Genomic DNA, 18,445 nt, shown 5'->3' with positions numbered 1-18,445 from the left:
CCAAGGAGCTGCAGGACTGAGTCAATGAATATATTCAAGGCCGAGATGAACAGATTTTTGAACTATAGGAGAGTCCAGGGTTATGGGGAACAGGCAGGAAAGTGGAGTTGAGGCTACAATCAGATCGGCCATGATCTTATTGAATGGCGGAGCAGGGTTGAGGGGCCGTTTGGCTTTTTCCTACTCCTATTTTTTGTAGTCTTATATTACTACTGCTGTATCTGCCTATGCCATAATGGGCATCAACCAGCTCCTCTATCACTCGTGCAGCTTGTCCTGCTATGCTGTGATATTGGCTCCCTATTGTGTTGGACTTATAATTCATTCAGTTTACAGGAGTTCCATGCAGTGCCAGGTACAAGTGAATTTTATTCCCACTGGGTGCATGCTTCCTACTCACTGAAGTCGGCATCATGGCCAGCTGTGCTGGCACCGAGGTGCCACAGCAAACTGCACAAAGGAAATAGTCAAGAAAATGTCAACTGACTTCTGTTTTCTCACCAAATGCTGAGTGTCTCCTGTGTTTTATGTTTCTTTCCAAGTTTTCAGCTTCTGTGGCAATTGCTCTTTGTTCAGAAAGTAGTCAGCCTTCACCCATTGTGTACTTGTTAGGTAAATGTTTTAAGTTTCAGTGTTTGAGAACTACATTAATAACTCCCATGGTTCAACTACATTGGGAACCTGATGCACAGCTTGGTGCCTCTGAGATGTGTCTGTGAATACCGATTGGCGGAAGTGTTAAGTGATCTCGTGATAAAAACATTGGAAGTCCAGAATCCAACTAGCATCCAAACTCAGATTATACAATTGTCTTGATATCCAATGGCATGAAGCAGGTACATGGGCTCCTATAACCTGTGGCCAGTCAAGACTTTGACTACTGGCCCCATCAATGAATACTCGGTGTTTGCTGCTACAACTGTGTCAGGAATACAACAATCAGAAGGTGCACAGTGCAACTCGTGGTATGTAGACTATCAGTCTCCAAACATTGCATCAGTTTGGACATATCGCCTTACAGGCGTCGCAGTTAACGCTTGCTCCAAATTGGCATAAACCTCAAGACCAACCAAGAATCACTTGGACCTATGCAGTAATGAAGAACCTAAAAAAAACTCAACTTGGGCTTCATGGTACTATGCAGAAGACTGAGAAGGCTGCAAACCCTGCACGCACTGTCACCTTTCCATTGTGGGAGCAGGCCACCTATAGTTGAATATAGAAGGTCCAGAGGGGAAGTGAAAAAGCAAATAAGAGAAGCAAAGAGAGAGCATGAAGAGAGACCGGCAACTAGCACTAAAGGAAATCCCAAAGTTTCCTATAGGCATATAAATAGTAAAAGGGTGGTAAAAGGAGGAGTGGGGCCGATTATGGACCAGAAAGGGGATTTACACATGGAGGCAGAAGGCATAGCTGAGGTATTACATGAATACTTTGCATCTGTCTTTACCAAGGAAGAAAATGCAACCCAGGAAATGTTGAAAGAGGAGGCAAGTCAGACACTTGAGGGGTTTAAAATTGATAGAGGAAGTATCAGATAGGGTGTCTAAGGACCAGGACCAGATGCGACGCATCCAAGGATACAGAAGGAAGTGAGGGTAGAAATCGCAGAGGCACTGGCCATAATGTTTCAGTCTTCCTTAGACTCGGGGGTTATGCCAGAGGACTGGAGAATTGCAAACGTTACACCCTTGTTCAAAAAAGGGTGTAAAGATAAGCCCAGCAATTACAAAACAGTCAGTTTACCTTTGGTGGTGGGAAAACATCTGGAAAAAATAATTTGGGACAAAATTAATAGTCACATGGACAAATGCGAGTGAATTAAGGAAAACCAGCATGGATTTCTTAAGGGAAAATCATGTTTAACTTGCTGGAGTTTTTTGAGGAGGTAACAGAGTTGATGAGGGTAATGCTGCTGATGTGCTGTACATGGACTTTCAAAAGGCATTTGATACAGTGCCACACAACAGACCTGAGCAAACTTGTAGCTCATGGAATAAAAGGGATGATAGCAATGTGGATACGAAATTGACTGAATGACAGGAAACAAAGAGTAGTGGTTAATGGATGTTTTTCAGGCTGGAGGAAGGTTTATAGTGGAGTTCCCCAGGGATCAGTGTTGGGACCCTTGCTTTTCCTGTTAAATATTAATGACTTATACCTTTGTGTACAGGGCACAATTTCAAAGTTTGCAGATGATATGAAACTTGGAAGCATTGTGAACTGTGAGGAGGATAGGGTAGAACTTCAAAAGGACATAGACAAGTTGGTGGAATGGGCAGGTGGAGTTGAATGCAGAGAAGTGATTCATTTTGGTAGGAAGAACATGGAGAGACAATATAGAATAAAGGGTGCAATTCTAAAGGGGGTGTCTGGGTGTATATATGCATAAGTCATTGAAGGTGGCAGGACAGGTTGAGAGAGCAGTCAATAAAGCATAGAGAGTCCTGGGCTTTATTATTAGGGGCATAGAGTATCAGACACTAGTTCGGCATCAGCTGGAGTATTGCGTTCAACTCTGGGCCCCGCACTTTAGGCAAGTTGTGAGGGCATTGGAGAGAGTACAGAAAAGATTTGCGAGAATGGTTCCAGGGATGAGGAATTTAAGTGATGAAGTTAGGACTGTTTTCCTTGGAGAAGAGAAGGCTGAGAGGTGATTTGATAATGGTATTCAAAACCATCATCATCAAATGTCCAGAGGGGTCTGGACAGATTAGATGGAGCGAAACTGTTCCAAACCGTGTAAGATCAAGAACGGGTGGGCACAGATTTAAAGTATTTGGTAAGAGAAGCAAAAATGGTATGAGGAAAATCTTTTTCACACAGCGTGTGGTTAAGGTCTGGAATGCTGCCTGAGACATGGTGGAGGCAGGTTCAATTGAAGCATTCAAAAGGGAATTAGACATTTATATTAAAAGGAAGAATATGCAGGGTTATGGGGAGAAGGCAGGGGAATGAAACCGAGGGAATTGCTCTTTCAGAGAGCCGGTGTGGACACGATGGGCCTCCTTCTGCACTAATGGTTCTGTGATTCTGTTGTAGAGTTGGGGAACAAATAGTTTTTTGCAGTCCACCACAAAATCTTTGTTTCTATGAGAACCTCCCCCTCCCCCAAAAAAGTTATCTTATGGATTATTACTGCAATTTACAAGCCTTAAAAAGTGGAATAGCTATTTTGGTAAAAGGGAGCATGAAAATTTTGGCCCTGGTCTTTGTAGCTGTGCGGGCGTGGAGAAGGACCTGTCGTGATTCACATTGCAACTAATGCAGTAAGCAGGCACAGTCCAGAAAAAGTAACTATTGAGCTAAGAAGAAACCTTAAAGGAAGGACTGTAGCATTCCCCAGATTCTTGAAATGCTATTGGTGTCGTGAGTAGGGAGGCAGTGTAGGGCGAGGCAGGATATAAATTAATTTTTTAGAGACTAAGGGTCCTTCTGGGGAACAACAAAATGCAGTAAAAAGGCATTCTATTGACCCAATCATGTATCATTTTACGGAAAGGATTTTTGGATCGAGTTTAAATGTTAAAACCAAAGAGAATTCATACAGATTTGTAAGGAAGGCCACAGGCAGTGAATGTTTATTAAACCAGACAAGTCAACCTGGTTTAGTGGAAGTCACAACTAAGACTATTTCAATCTGATTTATGTAGATTGCATGGTAACCATCTGGGTTTAGGGATTAGGAGAGCAATATTAAAATTTGCTGATGACACCAAATTGTAACCAAAGTTGTGACCAGGAGAGAAAGTAAGATGGATTTAGTTACTGTCGGTGAGTGACGATAGGGGCTGATAGGTGGAGTCTGAAGTTAATGTATGTCAACTGATAAATATTGGAAGCAAAAATAGGGAAACAAAGTATAGCTTAAATGGTGAGATTGTAAATGGAGTAGAAAGATCTTGGTGTGCAGATACATGGCATGAAGATTGTTGATCCTTTCAACTTGACACTGAGGCACACTTAAATCAACTTTATGAACTATATTCTTAAATATGATTGATGACCAGTTCCAGTCATTTCATTTTCTTCTAAATATTGAGGCTTGTTTTATTTGAGCAACTGACAACCTGTCCTATACATAACTGAACCAAACACACAATGTGCCCTGGTGCTTCTTCAAGCCTGTAATCTGGGGGAAAACAATAGTCTGGGACAGTACATCTGGTTTTGAAATGCTGTTTTTGATTGAATGAAAGGGTCTGCTGAGAGCCTGAAAGAAGTTGGAGCTGTCATTTTTTGGTCAATCATGTTTAACTTCATAAGACCTAGAGCTCCAACTGGATGCAGTTTTGGGCACCCCATATATGAAGAAAGTAAAAGCAGTGGAAGAAGTTACCATGGGTCAGGGGTTACAGTTATGAACTAGACCAAACCTCCCCCTTCTATCCTTTTCACTACACTCAAAGAAGGGAACTTCTCCCCCTCTTTCTCCCCCCCCCCCCAAAAAAAAAGTAGGACCCCCTTAAGAAAGAATGCCAAACCCACTGATTGACTACTTGACGGCCACTCTGTACCTCCAAGATGGCAGTCTGCATTTTAAAAAAAACACAAGTTTGCTGAAGATGGATAGGACAAAGGCAGCCTGAATGGGAAAGCTAGTGTGTAATGTACTTGAAAAACAATGTACTGTAGTGGCATGCTCTATAATAGAATTAAAACACCAGTCCCTTCACAGACCTTAATTTAAGTATTTAAACTTCTCATCCGCTTCCTCTGCCCAACCTGAACTGAAAACTGACAGAACCACAACAGTAATTTACATCCGTAGAACCAGGACTCAGCCATTCAGGTCCTTCAGTCTGCTCCACCATTCTATTAGATCGTGATTGATCTGTACCACAATTGCATTTCAACCCTCTCTCCACCCCCTCCCCACCCCAACTTTTGATCCTTATCCAACAAAAATCTATTGCTTTCAGTCATGAAAATTATTCCTCAGCTTCCACAGCCTTTTGGGGAGAGTTCTGGATTTCCGCTGCCTTCTGTGTAGAAAATAAAGTACTTCCTGATTTCACTCCTGAGCGGCCTTGCCCCAAATTTAAAGGTTATGTTTTCTACTCCTACCCAAAAAAAGTAGTTTTTCTCTCTTGACTCTATTGAACCCTGTTATTTTATAGTCCTCAATTAGATCACCCAGAATCTTTAGAAGAATACAAGGCAAGTTAATTCAACCTGTCCTTATATTTTAACCCTTTTCGCCTGGGTAGTCTGGTGAATACAGTTCTAGATGGTGCTCCACCCAGTGGTCCATTTGCTTGCGTTGGTCAGTGATCGTTTCCCCGATTTAGACTTGAGGGGGGCGATCTTCTTGATGGTCGGTCCAAAAGCGCTCTCAATGCCATCATACATTCCTCTGATAAAATGTTGTCACTGATACCACCCTCAATGCAGCCTAGTCTCTGCCAGTCATGGATGAGCTGGACGAACAGCCAACAAAATCGGAATTCAGTGACGCCATTGATTCTCTAGCCGGAGAAAGCGCAATGTGCCTTTCAGGCACTATTATCTCCGCATCTCCAAAATGAAGTACTCAGATTGAGTTTAGGCTTGGAGGACATCAGAAATAACCACCTTTTTTTAAATTCATTCATGGGATGTGGGTGTCGCTGGCTTTTATTGCTCATCCCCAATTGCCCTTGAGAAGGTGGTGGTGAGCTGCCTTCTTGAACCGCTGCAGTCCACGTGAGGTAGATACACCCACAGTGCTGTTAGGAAGGGAGTTCCAGGGTTTTGACCCAGTGACAGTGAAGGAACGGTGATAGAGTTCCAAATCAGGATGGTGTGTGATTTGGAGGTGAACTTGCAGGTGGTGGTGTTCCCATGTATTTGCTGCCCTTTTCCTTCTAGTTGGTAGAGGTCGTGGGTTTGGAAGGTGCTGTCTAAGGAGCCTTGGTGCGTTGCCGCAGTGCATCTTGTAAATGGTACGCACTGCTGCGACTTTGCCTCGGTGGTGGAGGGAGTGAATGTTTGTAGATGGGGTGCCAATCAAGTGGCTGCTTTGTCCTGGATGGCGTGGAGCTTCTTGAGTGTTGTTGGAGCTGCACCCATCCAGGCAAGTGGAGAGTGTTCCATCACACTCCTGACTTGTGCCTTGTAGATGGTGGACAGGCTTTGGGGAGTCAGGAGGTGAGTTACTCGATGCAGGATTCCTCGCCTCTGACCTCTTGCAGCCATGGTATTTGTCTACTCTAGTTAAGTTTCTGGTCAATGGTAGCCCTTAGGGTGTTGATAATGGGGGAATTCAGTGATGGTATGCCATTGAATGTCAAGGGGAGATGGTTAGATTCTCTCTTGTTGGAGGTGGTCATTGCCTGGCACTAGTGTGGTGTGAATATTACTTGCCACTTATCAGCCCAAGCCTGGATATTGTCCAGGTTTTGCTGCATTTCTGAACGGACTGCTTCAGTATCTGAGGGGTCACGAATGATGTTGAGCATTGTGCAATCATCAGCGAACATCCCACTTCTGACCTTATGATTGAAGGAAGGTCATTGATGAAGCAGCTGAAGATATTTGGGCCTAGGACACTACCCTGAGGAAATCCTGCAGTGATGTCCCAGAGCTCAGATGATTGACTTCCAACAACCGCAATCATCATCCTTTGCGCTAGGTTTCTTGATATCGTTTCTTGATATCACGCGGAGTGAATCGAATTGGCTGAAGTCTGGCATCTGTAATGCTGGGGACTTCAGGAGGAGGCCAAGATGGATCATCAACCCGGCACTTCTGGCTGAAGATTGTTGGAAATGCTTCAGCCTTATCTTTCACACTGAAGTGCTCAGCTCCCCCATAATTGAGAATGGGGATATTTGTGGAGCCATCTCCTCCAGTTAATTGTCCATCGCCATTCACAGATGGATGTGGCAGGACTGCAGAGCTTGGAACTGATCTGTTGGTTATGGGATCGCTTTGCTCTGTCTATCGCATGCTGCTTACGCAGTTGCAGTTCAACTGAATTCAAATTCGCTCAAGACCACCCTGCCCTGGTCCAAATGGGATGGTTGAAAGCCAGTATGCATCACTTTATAGATCATTTTCAAGTTCACCCCTGTGTAGCTGGAGTGCCCATTCTTATTGCAAGCCAACCAAAATATATAGCCCCTGTCCACTTTGATTACAACAGTCATTACAAGTTCTTAATTGGCTCTAAAACACTTTGCAATGCCCTGAGGTTGTGAAAGGTGCTGTATAAATGCAAGTCTGTCTGTCTTCATTCTTTATCTCCTTTTCTTCCCAATTCAGCTGTCTCTACTAGGGTACAGCTTATTAATAGAAACAGTGGATACATTTTATCTGCCAGGAAGACATCAAATGAAATTTCAGTTTGGCAGTTCTGAAAGTTGAAGCTACTGTTAGTGAGTGGAGAAATTTCTATTCCTCAATTAGTGATACAAGTGCTGAAGAAAAGGGGCTGGGGATCCAATGTGATGCTTTGTTCGTAGTGAGTGTTGCTGTTTTTTATTGGGATGGGTGTGAATACAGAGTGCAAGGTGAATCATATTACGACAGCTGTTCTGGTCACTTTTGAAATCCTCTTTTTTTTACATCCGACAGTGTGATCACCGTCATAAAGAAGAAATTGTCATGCAGCTGAAGATGGAGTTGGAACAGTCTCGATTGAGAGAGGCTGAAACGCTGACTGCACTCAAAGACATGCAAGATAAGGTCCTGGAAATGGAAAAGGTGAGAACACAAGGCTGCAGCTGCAGGGTGCAACTGGGAAGTTTGCAAGTGCTCAGGATAGTGTGAGAAAGTGTTTTATCAATCTGTTTGTTCAGTCTTAAATCGAAATGTAAAAGAACAGAATAAGGCAAAATATTTGCATGAGGCACACGTTTGAATGTAATCGGAAAACTTGAAGTGTGGCAGAGGTGTATAGTGAGCGGGATGAGCACTTGCCTGTCTGTCTAATTGGTAGGGAGTATGCCACATGCCCCTGTGTATGTGGCAGGAGGGTATGTAGAAGCTGCATGTTGAATATTTTCTCTGTGTGCTGTATAACTCACCATCATCTATTGCTTAAGGAGAACTCACATGGTTACAGTAACAAAGTGGTTATGTTACTGGATTAGCAATCTAGAGGCTTGGACTAATAATGGGGAGATATGAATTCAAATCGCACCACGGGACAGAGGAATTTGAGTTCAGTTAATTAAATAAATCTGGAATTAAAAAGTTAGTCTCAGTACTGATGATTATGAAATTACTGGATTGTCATAAAAACCCATCTGGTTCACTGATTCCTTTCAGGGAAGGAAATCCTCTGCTCTTACCCGATCTGGCCTATATGTGACTCCAGACCCACAGCAATGTGGCTGAAATGGCCTAGCAAGCCACTTAGTTGTACCAAACCGCTACACTTGCAGTGGTTTAAAGCAGCGGCTCAACATCCCTTTCCCATGGGCAATAAGCGCTGGCCTTGCCACACAAGTCAAGAATGATTTTTTTAAAAAGCCAGACTGCTGCTGCAGTTGAATAGGTGACTCGCTGCCACCTGTTTGAATCTGCATGTGAGGAGCTTTTGGAACTGTGCAACACTTCAGTCAGGAAAAGAGAGTATGGAAAGTACCTGGGATGAGTTGAATAAAAAATCATTGAGAGGATTAATTTTGCAGTCAGTTTCCTGCATTAGCAAGGAGTGGTGCTGCTTTGGAAACATGGTTAGATATTTGGCTATCATCACATGAAGCATATTAAAATACCACGGTAGCCTTACAAAAAAAAAAATCAAAATGTTCTGTCACTTTGCTGGAAAGCACGTTGATGCTTCAACTGTTCCTAACTGACCAATGAAATATGAAGGTGAAATGCCATGGTTACCCACGCATAGACACCCCCCTCCCCCAACAACTTTACTATCTGACAGACTGACCCTCTCCAATACAGAAAGCAGCCATTTAGCCCATCATGTTAGGTTGCTGAAGCAGTTCATAAGTAATTCCACTGCCTTGCGCTCTCCTCGTTGCTCTGTATTTTCTGCTTCAAATATTTAGTCTTAAGAGTCTCTGCCTCAACCACATCCTGTGACAAAGCATTCCATACACTGACAGCCCTCTGTGTAAGGAATTTCTCCTCCCCTCTCTCCATCAGCTTAGTAATGATTTTAAACTACCAATCCCAATTCATTGCCAAAACCATAACTTTAAAAACTATAATTAGCTCTCCTCTTAGCCATCTCTGCTCCAGTTGAAATAGTCCCAGTATCTCAAATCGCTCCCGATTATAATTTTCCCTGTCTGGTCAATCTACACTGTATGCTCTCGATTGACTTAATGTCCTTTCAGTTGGTTTAACCAATGCTGTATAGAAATTCTTCATTATTACTTCCCTTTAGTACTCTCTGGTCCCTAATTGCAAAACCCAAAATGCTGTTGACCTCTTTATGGGTTTATCTACTTGCTCTCTCACTTGCAAGGACTTATAGATGTGAACCCTGAGGTCTTTCTGATGCAGACCCTGCAGTGTCTTTCCATTGAGTGAATACTTATTCCTTGACTGTCTTCCCACTTTTCGAAAGCATCAGTTTTTCCTCCTACTGATGGACTGTCCCTGCCTATTTTGCACAGTAGTTTTCAACACATGCAAAGAGAGAATAAGATTTTCAAGGCCTCTTTGTTTCACCACCTTACCACTCCTCCTGAAGGTACTGGTTCATTGTGGAGAATAATTCCGCCAATGCTGGCAACTTCTGCTACAAATGTTCATTCCTCGTGAGACCCACAGGGAGGGCTGTTTGAACAAGGGCGACTATTAGAGCTGGCTCACTAGATAGCAATTAGCAGAAAGAACCAGGACTGATTTATGTTGGTCATTGGACTAAGGAAAGTGAAGGCACCAAGCCCTGACACTTCACTAATAACTAAATGTGGAACTACAGATTCCCTTCACCACAGCAAACATCTGCTTCAGAGAGGAGAGCGATGAAGAGTTAAGGAAACCTATTGAAAGCATGGCCTGTGGGAGATGTTTTGAGAGTTTGAAGGGTAAGATAGCTGACACACACAAGGTTTAATGGTGATGCTTCAGTGAGCCCAAGAGGGCTGGAGGCTTCAGCCATTGATAAAAGAGGAAGAGCCAAGGTCACTGGTGGGCCTGTGGAGGGAGGGCTGCTTTCAAGCTCACTGGTGCCGGATGAGGAGAGCAGCTTGAGAGAGTGGGGGAGGAACTGTCTGCTACAATCGAAATTCTGTTCTGTATGGTTTAATTCAGAAGTGAGATGTTGCACTGGATTACAGTGAGATTAAGCAATGAAGCAACTGAGTAATGTTTCCGACAGCTCATACTAATTCATTTAAAAAGCCTGAACTCATAGAGAACATACAGTAGAACAATGTCAACTCTTTCTACAGGTTGAAGTTTAGATGCCCTTTTGACGATCAGGTGATTGGTTATGGCATATTTTATGATAATTCTGGGTTTTACATTACGATGTGATGGAGACAGTGACTTTCACTAAGCTCAGCGATGGGGACGCAGGATTTTACAATACCTGTCAATAGAGTCATAGAGTTATACAGCACAGCAACAGGCCCTTCGGCCCATCGTGTCTGTGCCAGTCATCAAGCACCTGTCTATTCTAATCCCATTTTCCAGCACTTGGCCCGTAGCCTTGTATGCTATGGTGTTTCAAGTGCTCATCTAGATCTTTCTTAAATGTTGTGAGGGTTCCTGCCTCCACCATCTCTTCAGACAGTGCGTTCCAGATTCCAATCACCACCTGGATGAAAATTTTTTTCCTCAAATCCCCTCTAAGCCTCCTGCCCCTTAGCTTAAATCTATGCCCCCTGGTTCTTGACTCCTCCGCTAAGGGGAAAAGTTTCTTCCCATCAATGCCCCTCATAATTTTGTATACCTCAATCATGTCCCCCCTCAGCCTACTCTGCTCTAAGGAAACAACCCTAGCCTTTTTAGTCTCTCTTCATAGATGAAATGCTCCAGCCCAGGCAACATCCTGGTGAATCTCCTCTGCATCCTCTCCAGTGCAATCACATCCTTCCTATAGTGTGGTGCCCAGAACTGTACACAGTACTTCAGCTGTGGCCTAACTAGCGTTTTCTACCACCTGGGACAGGTGATTTTACAGTACCCCTGCAATGCAAACACCGTAGCCTGGATATTAACCCACAAATCCCCCCCATCTCCATGTTGGGCGAGAGAAGAGGTAAAAGTAAAGTACAAAGAACAAAACAGTACAGCACAGGAACAGGTCATTCGGCCCTCCAAGCCTGCGCCGATCTTGATGCCTGCCTAAACTAAAACCACCTGCACTTCCGGGGACCGTATCACTCTATTCCCATCCTATTCGTGTATTTGTCAAGATGCCTCTCAAACGTCGCTATCGTACCTGCTTCCACCACCTCCCCCAGCAGCAAGTTCCAGGCACTCATCACCCTCTGTGTAAAGAACCTGCCTCGCACATCCCCTCTAAACTTTGCCCCTCTCACCTTAAACCTATGTCCCCCAGTAACTGACTCTTACACCCTGGGGAAAAAGCTTCTGACTATCCACTCTGTCCATGCTGCTCATAACTTTGTAAACCTCAATCATGTCGCCCCTCCGCCTCCATCGTTCTAGTGAAAACAATCCGTGTTTATCCAACCTCTCCTCATAGCTAATGCCCTCCAGACCAGGCAACATCCTGGTAAACCTCCTCTGTACCCTCTCCAAAGGCCTCCACGTCCTTCTGGTAGTGTGGTGACCAGAATTGCACACAATATTCTAAGTGTGGCCATTTAAGGTTCTGTACAGCTGCAGCATGACTTGCCAATTTTTATACTCTATGCCCCGACCGATGAGGGCAAGCATGCCAAATGCCTTCTTGACTACCTTATCCACCTGCGTTGCCACTTTCAGTGACCTGTGGACCTGTACGCCCAGATCTCTCTGCCTGTCAATACTCCTAAGGGTTCTGCCATTTACTGTATACCTCCCACCTGTATTAGACCTTCCAAAATGCATTACCTCACATTTATCCGGATTAAACTCCATCTGCCATTTCTCCGCCCAGGTCTCCAACCGATCTATATCCTGCTGTATCCTCTGACAATCCCCATCACTATCCGCAACTCCACCAACCTTTGTGTCGTCTGCAAACTTACTAATCAGACCAGCTACATTTTCCTCCAAATCATTTATATATACTACAAACAGCAAAGGTCTCAGCACTGATCCCTGCGGAACACCACTAGTCACATCCCTCCATTCAGAAAAGCACCCTTCCACTGCTACCCTCTATCTTCTATGACCGAGCCAGTTCTGTATCCATCTTGCCAGCTCACCTCTGATCCCGTGTGACTTCACCTTTTGTACCAGTCTGCCATGAGGGACCTTGTCAAAGGCTTTATTGAAGTCCATATAGATAACATCCACCGCCCTTCCTTCATCAATCATCTTCATCACTTCCTCAAAAACTCAATCAAATTAGTGAGACACGACCTCCCCTTCACAAAACCATGCAGCCTCTCGCTAATAAGTTCATTTGTTTCCAAATGGGAGTAAATCCTGTCCCGAAGAATCCTCTCTAATAATTTCCCTACCATTGACGTAAGGCTCACCAGCCTATAATTTCTTGGACTATCCTTGCTACCCTTCTTAAACAAAGGAACAACATTTGGCTATTCTCCAGTCCTCTGGGACCTCACCTGTAGCCAATGAGGATACAAAGATTTCTGTCAAGGCCCCAGCAATTTCTTCCCTTGCCTCTCGTAGTATTCTGGGGTAGATCCCATCAGGCCCTGGGGACTTATCTACCTTAATGCTTTGCAAGACACCCAACAACACCACCTTTTTGATGATGAGATGACTGAGACTATCTACACTCCCTTCCCCATGCTCATCATCCACCAAGTCCTTCTCTTTGGTGAATACTGATGCAAAGTACTCATTTAGTACCTCGCCCATTTCCTCTGGCTCCACACATAGATTCCTTTCTCTGTCCTTGAGTGGGCCAACCCTTTCCCTAGTTACCCTCTTGCTCTTTATATACGTATAAAAAGCCTTGGGATTTTCCTTAATCTTGTTTGCCAATGACTTTTCATGACTCCTTTTAGCCCTCCTGACTCCTTGCTTAAGTTCCTTCCTACTGTCTTTATATTCCTCAAGGGATTCGTCTGTTCCTAGCCTTCCAGCCCTTATGAATGCTTCCTTTTTCTTTTTGACTAGGCTCACAATATCCCGCGTTATCCAAGGTTCCCGAAACTTGCCAAACTTCTTCTTCCTCACAGGAACATGTTGGTCCTGGATTCTAATCAACTGACGTTTGAAAGACTCCCACATGTCAGATGTTGATTTACCCTCAAACAGCCGCCCCCAATCTAAATTCTTCAGTTCCTGCCTAATATTGTTATAATTAGCCTTCCCCCAATTTAGCACCTTCACCTGAGGACTACTCTTATCCTTATCCACAAGTACCTTAAAACTTAAGTAAGGGCAATGTGACCTCAAACCGCCTTGCTCGCACACCTCACCTTTTTTACAACAGTGGATACTGGTGTCCCACGGCAAATGGGAATGAGAGTTTTAAGTTCATTTACAGGATGTGAGTATCTCTGGCAAGGCCATCATTTATTGCCCATTGACTTCAACTTTACTAGGGCTCCTTGATGCTGCAATCTGTTGAATACTGCCTTGATATCAAGGGTAGTCACTCTTAGCTCAACTCTGGAATTCAGCTCGTTTGTCCATGTTTGGACCAAGGCAGTAATGAGGCCTGGAGACGAGTGACCCTGGCAGAACCCAAACTGAGCATTGGTGAGCAGGTTATTGGTCAGTAAATGACCCTTAATGGCACTGTCAATGATACCTTCCATCACTTTGCTGATGATTGCCAGTAGACTGATGAGGTAGTAATTGGCTGGATTGGATTTATACTGCTTTTTTGTGGTCAGGACATACCTGGGCAAATTTCCACTTTTTTGGGTAGATGCCAGTGTTGGAGCTGTACCTGGAACAATTGACTAAGGGCATGGCTAGTTCTCGAGCACACAACTTCAGCACCACAGCCAGGATGTTGTCAGGGCTCATAGCCTTTGCTGTATCCAATGTACTCAGCCATTTCTTGGTGTCACTTGTAGTGAATCAAATCAATTAGTTTCATGGTCATCCTAATTGATACTAGCGTCTTATCCCAGATTTTGTATTTATTTATTTAGAGATACAGCACTGAAACAGGCCCTTCGGCCCACCGACTCTGTACTGACCATCAACCACCCGTTTATACTAATCCCACATTAATCCCATATTCCTACCACATCCCCACCTTCCCTCAATTCCCCTACCACCTACCTCTACTCGGGGCAATTTATAATGGCCAATTTACCTATCAACCTGCAAGTCTTTGGCTGTGGGAGGAAACCGGAGCACCCGGCGAAAACCCACGCGGTCACAGGGAGAACTTGCAAACTCCGCACAGGCAGTACCCAGAATCGAACCCGGGTCGCTGGAGCTGTGAGGCTGCGGTGCTAACCACTGCGCCACTGTGCCTTAATTAATTAGCTGAGTTTAAGTTTCCCAGTTGCCATGGTGAAATTTGAACTGGTCTCCAGATTCTTTGTCCAGGCCTCTGGATTGCTAGCCCAGTATTATAACTATCATACCCCTAATACCTAGATTAAACAAGATATAAGTAGTTATTGTGTGCGTTGATAAAAGCACACAGTTGGTCGAGGAAACACAGTATTTTTAAACTTGAAATCTCTCTTCAGCCATTCTATGTATGTACTCCCGACTGCGGTACCAGATTTAAAATAGTTGAGCCAGTTTTGGAGCCTTGGAGTAATGAGTGTTAATAGGAAGGGCGAATGAGGGTTAATATTGGCTGTGTTCACACATGATTTCTGGTAAAAAGCACCAGGAAATGGTGGTATGGGTGACACTTGAGATTTTTTTCCTGCCACAACGTCTAAATGTAGTGATTCGTGGGAGTTGTTGTGTAGAAACTGCTTGTTCTACCAGTGCTGGGCTTCCAGCATTAGATTATCTGATTGCAATCACAGAACAGTGTGTGTTGTGTTAAAAACACCTCTTTCACGAGCATCGCACCTGTGAACATGAGGTTGTACAGCTATAGTTTCTTTCTGCATCTACACTTGTGATGCAGATTATTTTGTGAGCCGGTTTTAGGCTCTGAGGCCTGTTTCTGATACTGAGACATTGATAAATCTAAATATATCTCATGAACTTCGTGATAGGGACAGTAGCAATGATCCCTCTAAGCCGTACAGCAACCCGAAAGCCCCCACACTGGCCATGCACATCTTAACCCCTTTAAATTACTGCGTGTGTGAGCACTTAAATAAATTGCTGGTGCACTCCAAAAAAAAAAAAGAAAAAATTTAGAGGGAGCATTGGACAGTACTGTTGGATCTGTCCTCTAACTGAAACCTTTCAAAAATTAATTTCTCCATTGTGTCCTCCCCTCCCCCAGTACTTTTGCTATGTGTGAGGGGTCTGCAGCCTTCATTGATTGGTAATTGAAAGATGACAACCCCAGCAACAGTTACTGCCAAACGCCACCTTAAACCTCTGTGCTCTGTCCACGCTCGCCTCTAAGAAGTGCCACAAAATTATGTATTTCTTCACGAGCAAGATAGATTCCATCTGTTCAGTTGTTTCTGCTGCTTCCTTCCTGCTCATTGCCACCAAAGCCTGAAACCTTGTCTGCCAATGTCTCCTGTTTTTTCTGTCTGTCTTTTTCCCTTTCCTCCCGTCCTCATCCAATCTCTCTCCCCTCCTACCTGTCCAAACCTCGCCTTCTCGACCCACCACCCTATGTCTCTCCTTCCTCCCCTTTGACCTTATCCTACCTTATTGCTCTTCTCATTAAAACCTGAGATCAGAAGAAGGCCGTTTAGCATCTCTCTGCCATTTAATTCAAACATGACTGATCACCCTTATCCAGCAAAAACTTTATCCATCTCAATCTTGAAAATTATCAATTGAACCTCAGCATTCGGTCTTTTGGAGGGCAGTGTTCAGATTTCCTCTACTCTTTTTGAGTGAAGAAGTGGTTCCAGCTTTCATTTTTGGACAGCCTTGCTGTAGTTTTAAGGTTGTGCCCCTCCCCTAGAGCAATCTCCCCTCTTGAGTAAAGGTATCAAGGGATATATGGATCAAAATGGGATTGAGGTACACCTCTAAACTCCAAGGAATGCAAACAAAGTCTATGTAAATTTTAACCCTTTTAGCCTCAGTATATTCTGGTGAAACTGCACTCCCTCTGAGGCTAACATATCCTTCCTGCGGTGGTCAAAACTTAATGCTGCCCTCCAGATGGGGTCTGACCAAGGCTCTGTACAACCGAAGCATAGCATGTTCCACTTGGTATCCCAACCTAGAAGATCAACATTTCATTAGTCTTTTTGATGGCTTTCTGTACGTGCCCACCAGCTTTGTGATTTGTGTAACTGAATGTCTAAATCCTTATGCTCTTGACTGATTTTCTCTCCCTTGCTCGTGCGTTTGCTGCCTGGCTGGCGTAATTTACCTCCTCACTTATTACGAAATTGGGAAACATTAAATTCAGTTGATGGAAATCTGAATATCCCCAGTAACTCTACCAGTAACCTTATGTGCTGCCATCAGGATAAGAACTCCAGTATCAACCTGATGCCTGAGTAAGTGAGGTGGGCAGTGTTGGCTCCCCCATCAGGCAAGTCCTGGAGCTGGATCCTGAGCCAAAGCTGGGGCCAAATCCTGGAACATAGGAGCAGGAATGGGTTATTTAGCAGCACTAGCCTGTTCTGCCATTCATTGAGATCATGGCTGATCTGTGACCTAACTCCATAAATCTGCCTTTGCCCCCATATCCCTTAATACCTTTGTTTAACAAAAATCTATCACTCAGTTTTAAAATTAACAATTGGTCCAGCATCAACAGCCATTTGTGGAAGAGTGTTCCAAACTTCTACCACCCTTCACATGTAGATGTATTTCCTAGTTTCACTCCTGAAAGATCTGGCTCTACATAGACTAGACTCCCCAAACAGTCGAAATAGTTTTTCTGTCTGACCCCTTTAATACCTTGGAAATTTCGATCAAATTGTCCCTTAACTTTCCAAATTTCAGGAATACAACCCTAGTTTATGTAAAATCTCCTTGTAATATTACCCTGGGAGTCCAGGTACCATTCTGGTAAACCTCTGCTGTACTCTCTAGGGTGTGGTGCACAAGACTGCTCATAGTACTTCCCGTGTGGTCTAACCGGGGCTTTGTAGAGCTGAAGCATGACTTCTACCCCCTTGTATTTTAGTCCTCTGGATATAAAGGCAAACATTCCATCAGCCTTTGTTATTTCTTTGCAACTGTTGATGACACTTTAATGATCTGTGTACCTGGACCCCCAAATCTCTGGACCTCCACTGTTTCTAGTTTTTCACCATTTAGGAAGTATCCTGTTGAGGTCCAAAATAGATTACTTCACATTTGTCTACATTGAAATTCATTTGCCACAGTTTTGCCCACTCACTTAATCTGTTAATATCTTTGTAATTTTATGGTTCCAATGCTGCCTATCTTTGTTATCGGCAAGCATAGGTGTGTGGCTTTCTATCCCATGATCTAGGTCAATAGTTTGCCTTCAATTCCATGAGCTTCAAGCTTTAGCTAACAGTCCCTTACGAGGGACTTCAAATGCCCTTTGGAAATTCATATAAGTAACATCTATAATCATTCCCTTGTCCATGATTTCAGTTACTTCAAATAATTCTGCTATCCATTACTTTAGTTACTTCAAAAAAAATTCAATCAGGTTCATCAGGCATGACCTACCCTTTACAAATCCCTGCTGACTCTCTGATTAGCTAAAAACTTTCAAGGTATTCAGTCACTCTATCCTTAATTATCGACTCGAGTAATTTCCTGACAACAGTGGTAGGCTAATTGGTCTAAAATTCTCTGGTTTTCCCCTTTCGACTTTGTTAAATAGTGAAGTGATGTGTTCAATTTTCCAATCTCAGGAAAAGAGGAGGCTCAGAAGGTAAGTTTTAAAATGACATTTCAGGGTTTCTTGAGGGGCAGGAGGGCTTCACTGGGCCTTACAAAGAAGACTTGCTCCTCTCTTGCACCTTCCCTTAACCTAAATAAAAGACTTGAATATATTTAAATATAGTCTTTAGCCACATTAATTAGTGTTGCAGAGGTATTTTGAGACATTAATTTGTACAGGATGGGCAGTAAATGTGCTGATCTGGAGATTTGTGTAGCTGTGCTATGTGAGGTATGCTAGGAAAATAACAGTTTAATCAGCACACCATTATTAATGTGTAAAACAAAAAATCAGCAATCTGTGGCGAGGAGGAGATGCACTGAGTAGCAAATTGTCAGATTGCTGAATAATTTGTTCCGCTCCTCCATCAGATGCGTAATAACAGTAGCTCGTCATGAACCTCCCCCTGAGTGTCAAGAGGTTACTGCATTTGCTTTGTAACTGTAAATTAAACTGGCC

General features: G+C 43.6%; 1 protein-coding gene across 11 annotated transcripts in view; it reads left to right on the top strand.

The window, feature by feature from the left end:
* Positions 1 to 18,445, top strand: part of LOC137355582 (EVI5-like protein) — a 335,643-nt gene that overhangs the window by 222,606 nt on the left and 94,592 nt on the right. For all 11 annotated transcript variants that reach the window (XR_010970940.1, XM_068020857.1, XM_068020856.1 and 8 more), the window contains one exon: positions 7,558 to 7,686. Coding sequence is in view for 10 of the 11 variants with exons in the window: in XM_068020857.1 (XP_067876958.1) it covers positions 7,558 to 7,686 (129 nt within the window). In the remaining variant the exon portion in view is untranslated. The remainder of the gene's footprint in view (positions 1 to 7,557; positions 7,687 to 18,445) is intronic.

Source organism: Heterodontus francisci, chromosome 43 (assembly GCF_036365525.1).
Source record: "Heterodontus francisci isolate sHetFra1 chromosome 43, sHetFra1.hap1, whole genome shotgun sequence".
NCBI classification, from domain to species: Eukaryota; Metazoa; Chordata; class Chondrichthyes; order Heterodontiformes; family Heterodontidae; genus Heterodontus; species Heterodontus francisci.
Note: the sequence above shows the minus strand (reverse complement) of the source record. Positions and strands in the feature narration are given on the sequence as shown.